The 10,638-nt window shown below is 43.6% G+C and overlaps 1 protein-coding gene across 4 annotated transcripts in view; it reads right to left on the reverse strand.

Annotated features, from left to right (window-relative positions):
• Positions 1-10,322, reverse strand: part of FUT9 (fucosyltransferase 9) — a 92,608-nt gene extending 82,286 nt beyond the window's left edge. The window contains exon 1 of one of the 4 annotated variants that reach the window (XM_042446702.1): positions 10,068-10,322. In XM_042446702.1, the coding sequence (XP_042302636.1) occupies positions 10,068-10,257 (190 nt within the window). In that variant the 5' untranslated portion in view covers positions 10,258-10,322. Of the gene's footprint in view, positions 1-6,724; positions 7,130-8,537; positions 8,596-9,746; positions 9,827-10,067 lie in introns of those variants that run through there. The other 3 variants (XM_042446705.1, XM_042446706.1, XM_042446703.1) reach the window with 3 other exon arrangements.
• Positions 10,323-10,638: the final 316 nt, after the last annotated feature.

A 10,638-nucleotide genomic window follows, 5' to 3' on the forward strand; every position in this document is an offset into this window, starting at 1 on the left:
CATTTTTATACCAGGAATTTTCCCCAGAAGCGACAATTTAAGTTTTACTCATCTTTGTAAATCCTTATTAATATTGTTAATATTGCAATGACCTGGAGGTGGTTTCAAAAGCAATGCAGCTCTTAAGAACTGACTCACATGGGGATGAGAAATTAAGGAAATTGCCTGTTTTTGAGGGGAAATTAAGGCTATGACAGCAACTTGTCTTTTTAAGGTATTGGGCACTTGTCTAAGCCCTCTGGTAGGAAGAAAAAGCAGAATGTTTAATAAGGTTTTCAAAAATCAAAATGTTTACGTCTACACCAATGGGAAAAGGACCTGGATGTGTAATTGCAGATCCTGTTCATAAAAAATCTCCTATAAAACAACAATGTTTCAATGACCCCTTTGGAGTCCCCTAAATCAGATAACATCAGCTTTTCAACATCCAAGGATGAAGCTGAGCCACCCTGGGTCTGGAAGGATTACCTCCCCTTGGGTCAGGATATCTGAAATGATTGAAGAGTCATAATCCCTGGGATAGCTGAAGAACATCTGCAAAACAGAGCTGCCCCAGCCAGTGTGGATCAGTGAGGATGGCCATGGCTCTTTTTAACCAGATTTTCCTTAGAACCTGTGGGAGCAGGATTGTGAGAGTGAAGGTGTAAAGAAACCTGGGGGACAGGAGCTATTCAGTGCATCTTCTGTCCCTTCAAATGGTACCTGGAGAAAAAGTTCACCTGATGATTTACTGGCAAGGAAAAGGGATCCATCACAGCAAGATCAAAGTTGTTTATAATTCTCTGGAAGATTTTCAGAGCTAGCTGCCACTCTATCTGGTCGATATTGGTGCAACTCAGTCAGCCAGCATTGGTTTTCATTTCTCCCTGTATGTGTTCTGCCTCTAGAGATATAAGGTCAGACTTGGTGGAGGACAGAATTTTCTGGCTTTCAACCATCAAGCAACATGATGGTTTTCCCTTTGAGGTTTATGGTGTGCCTCTGCAGTCACATAGCCTGACCTGACAAGAACTGGCTCCCACTGAATGAGGTGAGAAAAAGATAGGAGAGCCAGCCGTATCTCCTTTAATACCAACCAGTTGATGTTGTATTGGAGAGCACTGGGTGTCCACCTGTCCTGAATATCAGCTTCTTGACAGTGGGCTCCCCAGCCTTGCACTGGTGGTCAGCTGGATCTTGATTTGGTAGGGGACAACTCTTTAAAATGGCTGGGGAGAGGCACTTCCTGATCAACCCAGGGACAGGAATAAGTTGGTGTTGGGAGGTGGAGATCCAGGATTGGTGAGGAAGCAGAAACCACTGGAGCTTCCTAGCATGAAAGTGGGACCAAGGGATGTACAGAATGGAAGAATCATAAATCCTAGCAGGCATGTTAGAAGAATGGCATCTACACATTGAGAATGGAGGACTGACTAGATAGTTGCTCTGATGGTTTGAGCCCTCTCTGGGGGAAAGAAAACCAGTGCTTGGGAGGTGCTGATGATTGCGCCAAGATGTTGAAAGGGAAAGAGATGGCTCTTTCCAAGATTGACCAGAAAACCATGATTTTTCAATGAGCTCCTGACCATCTGACTGATGGACCCATTAGAGTACAGATGCAAAGAAACAGATTTTATTAACACATCATCCAAATAAGGGAAGACATGAAGGTGAGATTTCTTCCAGCTGGCAACTAGAGCCACTATTACCTTTGTAGATACCCGAAGTACCAGAGTATGAGCAGCAAGGCCTGAAAATAATAGTGTTTCTCTTGATATGTGCCATAGGTCAGCCAAAATGTGCAAGCAGGCTTTGGAGCAATCCAAAGAGGTCAGAAAGTACCCTTTATGTAAGGCTACCACGATGGTTTGGAGGGTCTCCATGTAATTTTTTTTTTTTTTTTTTTTTTTTTTTTTACACAAAACAGTTCATGTGCTTCAAGTCTAGGATTCTTCTCCAAGATACTTTCTCCTTGAAAACAAGGAAAAAGAGAGAGTAACTGCCATATTCCTTGGAGAAGGTGGGACACCTTCTATTGCATTGAGATGTCCACGAGATGGTTTATTTCTTCCAACATTAGGAGGCGTTTAAACTGTTTCCTTGAACATGGAGACAAGACAAAAAGGTGGGATGGAAGTTGATTGAACTTTATTAAATATCCCTCCCTCCCCCCTCCCTGTCTGTAAAACCCATTGATCTGTTGTGGATGAATTTTTGAAGTCTGCCCCCAAATGTGGAAATGGAAAGTCAGCTTTGAATTTTAATTGTTTTATTCTCTTTGCTGTTTAAGATTCTCTTTGCTGTTTAAGATTGGAATTGGAGTGTGTCCAATTTTCTGCTGCTCCAGAGAATAGGATATGGAACAGTGGATTCAAACTACAGGAAAAAAGATTTCACCTCAACATTAGGAAGAACTTCCTGACATAGCTGATTGACAGTGGAACACACTCCCTTGGAGTGTGGCAGAGTCTCCTTTGGAGGTTTTTAAACAGAGGCTGGATGGCCATCTATTGGGAGTGCTTTGATTGTGTGTTCCTGCATGGCAGGGGGTTGGACTGGATAGCCTTTGTGGTCTCTTCCAACTCTATGATTCTATGGTGGTGGGCTGCTAGAATTCTGCTGGGGCTGCTAGCTGGCTTGCTATCTATGCTCTGACCAGGTGGATCTAGGACAGGAGCTATCTCTTGCTTTGGGTATGGAAGTACTGAAGGGATGAAAGGAAAAGCAACATTGATGGATGAATGTCCTCTCTTCCTATTTAGGGATGGAAGCCATGGCTTTCTTTTTATTTTTCATTTCCAACAATTTGAAGACCCTGAAGAGCATTTGGATAAGATTTTGTTTAGAATGGGAATCCATGTACCAATTTTTAAGCCAGATCTGGTGACAGACAGGAATAATAGCTGCTTGTGCCCAGGCACTGAACTGGATGATATCTAAACTGACGTCAGCTGCACAACATTAAATTAAATATGTGCCTTTACCTGGTATGTACGTATCAGGAAGATTTTCTATGTAAATGATAAGCCAGTCTGATTATTCTTCAAATATGAACACGTGGATATCAGACATATGCATTTCATTTTCAGTAGCCCAGCAGCTAACAGACCATGGCTCCTAATAATTAATCATGAGTGTTTCAATGAATTTTGCTACTTGTTTTTTGTACATATATTAAGCACTATCAAATGGAAAAACTGGTTGAAATGATATTTGGTAAATATACCACATAATATCAATGGAAATAACATGACTTAAATAATATAAAATTCCTGTCACTACAAGTGTCTACAGGGTTGCCATCTTTCAATCTCCATGCTTCTGAGAGACAAATCAGGAAAAAATTCAAAGAGTATTATCTCCCCATTCCAGAATTTATCACATATGCAGTTAAGAACCCTGATGAAGGAAGACATCAGTGTTGGATGATGGTTCCCATGTTGGTAAGGTAGTGAATCTGGCCTGGCTTTAGTTTCCAGTTTGGTCTAAAAATGACACAAAAAACACCTGCCACCACCAGCAGGCACACATGCAAGAGTTCCCTGATGCTGTCATTAATTGTAACCAAACAGATAGGGCTGAATCCAGAGAACCATACCTACAGGGAAACAGCCACCAGTGCACTGCAGCAGCATATGTGAAAAATCTTTCAGAAGAGTTCATATAGTGCTATACTAAAATCTCAAACCATTTCACCAGTGTCTATGCTGCTTTAAGGAATGAAGATGACTTCATGCACATCAAAAAACAAAAAACAAAAACTATGATTGGTATAATAAAAACTATGAATGGTACAGTTAAAAAAACACTATTAAAACCTTAAACTAAAACCATAAAACATATTATTGTCCTGCCCTATGATCTCTGTGCTATGGATTTCAGAAGGCTTTATTTTGTCCCCTTGCTGATTAACTGATTAACTTTTACAGAATGCTGAAGTGGGTTACCCAAGAATTTGGAGATGTTAATCATATATAGATGACAACCAATTCTACATCTTCTCACTTTTGTTTATTTTGTTGATGGGTTTATTTTGTGAGACATTGAACACTTGTCCTGTTGCTAATGGACTTTTAATGCAAGTGTTCTCTTGCCCCCAGGGGCAAAACCGATGTCCAACTCTTCTGATTCAGCTAGCACTCTGTATGTTCCAGACCTTTCCCTGGCAAAAGAATGTATGTGGGTTGCTGCTGTCAGTACTGGGCCACTTCAGCTTTCTGTTTGTAGGTACTGTAATTCTATTGCTGTATCAGTCAGTTGCAGCAACTTGGTGTTAATCACTGCAATACAGAGATCAGTACTGAAGTATGCACTTTCAGTTCTTCTACATGCATTGTTGGGAAGTGTGGCAGTTACTGTTCATTGAGTAAGCATGATCCTGGTAGCTAAATGTTATTACCATTGCCAAGCATGCTTCCCTAGCTGGCACTGCTAGATAATACAGTCACCTATTCGGCATTCATGGCTTGAAAATGTTTTTTAAAATTCCAAAAAGCAAACCTTGATTTTGCCATTTTATATATGGGACACTGTTTTACTAGGTTACTATATTTAATGGATACCAAAACTGCATTTTGGTATCCATGAAGGGGGGGGGGTCCTGCAACCCAACCTCAGCAGATACAAAGAGCCACTGTACCATGTTTTTGCTTTCTACTGTTCCACTGGGCAAGCATAAGATCACAGCAGGACTATAACAGTGTAAAGTGACACAGCTGTACTGCTGCAGTTGCTGGTACATCAGTCAACCAGAGCTGTGGAGGGGGGGGGGTGTTTTGACCTTGATTCTAACTCAACCTTAAAGTCATGATTCAAGAATTGTAAAGCTGGTTCCATAAGCCCTCTTAACAGCATCCACAAACATATCTCTTCCCTGATGCATGACAAATTGTTTTGGAGAGGCAGGGGGAGGAGGTAGATTGCAAAATAAATGTGTGATATGACTTGAGGGGAGGGATAAAGTGATCACAAACACAGTAAAAGTTACATTACTTTGCAGCAATCCTTTCTAGTGCACTAAGATTTACCTTTATATCTTGGCCTAAATTCAATGCCATACACCAACTCAACGGAAACTTTCCTCCCTTTCCCTACTTCTTACAGCCTTTGGTGCTATCTGAAAACCAATTCCAAATGGTATCCTAGCCTTCCTGAATAGTCTATTTTTAATTGAATGGAGGCTGAAGTGGGGGGGGGGATATTTTCTTCCCAATTCCAACAATCAAAACAGTTTGAACAGTAAATCTCCTACTTCAGATTTACACCTTTGTCTTTTGTGGTCCAGTCAGAAAAAGGAGTATAGTGAACATTGGATGAGTCATGTTTAAAACACCTCTCCTCAAATCAGATATTTTTCTACAATTGGGTCTTCTACATGGAAAAGCAGGATTTAACTTTGTCTAACTGGTTCTACAGCAGGTCAAACATTCAGTTTTCAATGAGTATAAGTGCAGTGTTTGTACAAAATCCGGATACATTTGAAACCATGGTATTTTGAAAGAGATACTTCATAGAAATATGCTTTTAAAATTTTTCAGATACAAATAAAAAGAAAACATTTTATTTGTTTAATCACCACTTTTCTTTCTTTCTTTGGTACAGAGGGGGGGGGGGAAGGAAAACAGTTTGTAAAAACCAGTTTCTGTTAAATGCAATTCTTCTTCTTGTAAGAATTACTGAAACAAAGCTTACGAAGTATGTTGAACACTTTAAAGTAATTTATAACTCTTAAGTATTATTCCTATACAGTAGTTGAAAAAGTTATTAATTTCTCCAGTATTTTCTTCTATGATTATCACACAAATGCCCTTTTTAGGAAACTGAAAATGCAAAGGATTTTCCATTAAATTTTCAGATTTTCATGAGGCATTTCACATACTGTATTCTAATTTTTCATGCTCTGTATATGGTAGAGTATTTTCTTAACTTTTTCCAATATCATTCAAACATTTCAGTTCTTTCCAATATAATACTATAGTCCCAAGCAGTTGATTGTACACTTGATTACAGAATCAAAAATTTAAATCTAACTTTTTTTTTTAAAATAGAGAGTGAACATATGGAAACTGGCACTTCTGGGCATTTTAAACTACAGTTAGCTCCCTTCTCATAGTATTATATTGTGTCTACTTAAGCTATGTAATTCCTTATACTTAAAATGGTATTTCATGGATGATGATGAGTACTGGAAATATCTCTTATCCAACATATGTGTTTCTTTCTAATCCCTCTTGCAGGTACAATTAAGCAAGACATACTCATACATAAGCCAGTGTGAGACAACCGAATACCCATTCAGACATCCACTCAGCTGTGAAGCTTTCTTGTTGGCCTTGGGCACGTACCATTTCTCAGTCTATCTTACCTTACACTATGTTACAAAACTACAATGTGAAAAAAGAAAATATGGGCAAATCTCAGCATTTCCTTATAACCCTGTGAAATGTTATAGAAGAATGCACACAGAAGTCCAAATGAATAGCCCCTCCTCCATGAATAACAATTAAACCCAAGAATCCCCTACACCAGTGCTGTAGTCTTATTCTCAATATTGGCAGTGATACATCTGCATCCAAGCTAAAATCAACCCGGACACAGTCCTGTGTCTGAATTAAAATTTTCCTCTAGATACAGAAGAGGATACTACAGCTTCACCCTGATCAAGCAAAACCAATCTCTGCATAGATCACTATCCTGATTGTGCTTAGTGTATCTAAAATTTGGTTGTATGAGAGGAAACCCTTACCTCCAACAACTGAAGCAGTTCCCATTATCTCAGTGATCTTTGAAGGATCCCATCTCTCTGTATATGAATCTCTTAGCAACTGGCTTGACAGGTTCATCCTTGAACAGAGGTAAGACTTATTCCAATGGCGATAGAACTAAGTTTGGTGGGTGCAGAAACCTTCATGCAGGTCAACATATAGGCAGCCTGCTACCACATGTTGAGAATGCAGGATCTGAAGCTTTCAGCTGGGGTTCTTATCTGGAGCGGTGCTTGTTTGTAACAGCAGTGCTGGATTCCCTTGAACCAGCAGCAACAGGCTTAGGTCAAACTGTAAGGTTTCTGAATCCACTGTAAATACTCCTGATACTGCCTAAACTCGTGGGATAAAATTTCCAGTGGATGTTTACTTTGCAGTCATGTACAAGCCAAAGACAAACATTCCAACAAATTCAATTCTTAATAAAATATCTTCTCTAGTAAGGTTTTATGGCAATGCAAGCCTACAAAATTCCTATTTATATAGACAGATAATTATTTTTTATGTTATTGCCTTTATTACAGGTACCCAGAGATTTTCTTTTTCTTTTTCACTGTCTGTATTGCTGTGGATATACTTAATATTGCACAAACAGTGCTGATATACTATTGCTAGTTTTCTTACTCCCGACCTTAAATAGCCTGTATAGAACCTAGCTTTATTAATATAAACTGGTCATAGATCACCAGATACAGGCACAAGTGGCATAAACGCAGCTCCTGTGAACACCCCAAAGATAGAATTCCATATTACTATACTCCCTTATAGTTCTTTGTTCAAAGACACTCCTGCAGATTTGTTTTAAAGAAAGAAAAGGAATGGAACAAATAACTCTTTTACATTTTCTCATACCCAATACCACTTTAGGTACACACGCACATACTGAAAATAATTTAACAGGGCAGAAAGCAGAACAGCTTTTGAGCTACAGCTTCTGAGTGCAACTGGGAGGCAGAGCAACCATGACATAATGGTACCATTACTAATGACAGACCGAGTTATCTCCATAACAACCCATGCAAAGGATAGTTTTAAGCCTTTCAACCACTGTCGATTATCACCTGCATTTTTTGTGAGTTACCAAGAGTTATCAGAAGTTACCATCCACGGTCTCAAAACAACCACAACAACCTTGCTTTTTAACAAATCAAGCAAGACATTGCGCTAAATGTGTGACACTCTTCCGACACCCACAAGCCTCACATACAATAATATTACAGGGGGAAACATACAATAACATTACAGTAATATTACAGGGGGGGGGAAGCAAAATCCCTTTGTCATATTTGCAACTTCAGTTATGTGGGGTTCATACACATGTGCGCTTGGATGCGCAGACCACAGTTAGATTTAAACAGGAGAAAATAAATGGATACAAACATTGATTCAGGTATATGTGTGCATGCTTGTGCATACACACACACACATATATGTACACACACAAATATATGCATATGTATAGCATAAAGACTGCAGCAACAGGCACCCTGTATTCTTCCCATTACCAGTGATGGTACAGACAAAGTAGGGAAGGAGGGTAGGGGAAGCTGCTGTCATAACAACCCTTTCTCACAGAACTACTGAACTACACTGGAAAACTGAAAATACTACACAGCCTACAGGGAAAGAACGGGGGATAGCAACACACACAGCCTCCTGCCATGCACCAATGTAAGGAATCCCAGGGAAAACAAAGATGGGAAGGGATGGAGGGGGGGGGGATTTATTTGCAGCACAACAGTCCTTCTTTGTGTCTCCTTTCTGCCTCCAGCCAGGTAGCATCTTTCTGCTTACCTGTGGCCCAAATCACATTTCTAGCCCTGCCAGGGAGCCAGGTGTACCGAGTGCCGCCTTCTCCTGCAGCAGAGATCCAGTCTTTTGCTCACTCCAGAGCAATGGTCCAGCGCTTCGCTGGAGGAGGACTGGCACAAGCGCAGCCAGCAAGAGGGCAACTAGGGGTCTCTTTCAAGACTTCATTGTAAAGCAAAGAGGAGGAGGAGGAGGAGGTGATGGGGGGAAACAGAGAGAGGAAGGGGAGATGCCTGCAAGGACACCAGCCCCTGACTGTTGAGAGGAGACATCCACTGCTTCTCCTTCCCCAAGGCTGCATCCATATTGGAGAGATAACCCGGTTTGGCCCCGCTTTTAACTTTTTGTCTGGCTCAAGGCTATAGAATTCTGGGAGTTGGAGTTTGTTGCGGGCCCAGACAACAAACTCCAGCTCCCAGAATTCCATAGCCTTGAGCCAGACAAAAAGTTAAAAGCGGGGCCAAACCAGGTTATCTCTCCAGTGTGGATGCAGCCTAGGGTCACGATGACTAGCTGAGCCATAAGTGGGGGTGACTTGAAGGCATACAACCCCCACATACACACTACTACTACTACGACGACTAATAATAACAACAATAATAACGATGTAGGGGGAGCGAGGAAACCAAGCGGGACACGTGCGTAAATGCTGCCTTTCCAAAGAAGGCGATTGCTGAGGCGCTGAGGCTGAAAGCTTGGAGCTGATGAGCCCCTTCCTTCCTTCCTTCCCTCCCTGCCTTTTCTCTCCTCTTTTTCCTTCTCTCAGCCTTGAGGGCTGAGAGAAGGAGAAAGGGTCGACAGGCCAGGAAGGAACGAGGCACCTCTCCTTGTACCTGCTTTGGAGACCCCCCCCCCCAGAAAGCCACCCCCAAGCCCCCCCCCCAGGGCCCCCAGGGAGTGCCAGCCTTTCCCCCTGCCCTGAAGAAGGAGCCACACTAAGCCCTTCCCCACCACTACCCCCTCAGGGGGACCCAGAGTACCAGCCTTTCCCGCCGAAGAAGAAGCCCCCTCCATCCCTTCTATCCCCACCAGCCTCAGGAGTACCAAGATTGCCAGCATCCCCACCACCAAGAAGGAGCCACCCTAAGCCCTCCCCCCTCATCATCCCAGAGTTATCCAGAGAGTGCCAGCCTTTCCCACCGAAAAAGTCCCCCTAACCCTTTCCCCAACACCACCCCCACCCCCTCCACCAACCTCAGGGGCACCCAGAGAGTGCCAGCATTTCTTCATACAGAAGAAGAAGCCCTTCCCCAGCACCAGCACCCTCATCTCAGGGGTGCCCAGAGTGCCAGCTTTTCCCACCGAAGAAATCCCCCTAACCCCTTCCCCACCACCCTCATCCCAGGAGGGGCACCCAGAGAGGGTCCCCCAGGCTTTCCCTCCGAGGAAGAAACCACCCGAAGAGCCCTCCACCCCCCCACCAAGATCTGAGGGGCGCCCAGAAAGTGCCAGCCCTTCCAGGAGCCCAGCAGGTGCAAGGAAGGCGGAGTTCCCCCGCCAGCCAGCCCCACTCACCGGTCCTGCTGCGGGGGAAAAAGAGGCGGGAGCGGAGCCGGGGCGCCCCCCGGGGGGCAGAGGCAGCACCAGCACCAGCCGAAGGGCAAGAGGCGCCTCCTGCTCCTCCTCCGCAGCAGCAGCAGCAGCAGCAAGAGGAGCAAGTGCGGGCGCCGGGGCTGCTGCTCCTCCGCGCGCTCTCGCTGCCCATCCCCGGCGATGGTCCTGCAAGGAGGGAAGGAAGGATGCAGGGATGCAAGGAGGAGGGAGGCAGGCAGGCAGGCAGGGAGGAGGCTCTGAGAAATACAACAAGGAGGAGGAGGAGGAGGAGGAGAGGGGATAAGAGAGAGAGAAAGAGACAGCGGGAGAGAGAGAGAGAGGGGCGCCGGGGCTGCTGCTCCTCCGCGCGCTCTCGCTGCCCATCCCCGGCGATGGTCCTGCAAGGAGGGAAGGAAGGATGCAGGGATGCAAGGAGGAGGGAGGCAGGCAGGCAGGCAGGGAGGAGGCTCTGAGAAATACAACAAGGAGGAGGAGGAGGAGGAGGAGAGGGGATAAGAGAGAGAGAAAGAGACAGCGGGAGAGAGAGAGAGAG

The sequence above is a fragment of the Sceloporus undulatus genome, chromosome 1 (assembly GCF_019175285.1).
Source record: "Sceloporus undulatus isolate JIND9_A2432 ecotype Alabama chromosome 1, SceUnd_v1.1, whole genome shotgun sequence".
Classification (NCBI taxonomy): Eukaryota; Metazoa; Chordata; class Lepidosauria; order Squamata; family Phrynosomatidae; genus Sceloporus; species Sceloporus undulatus.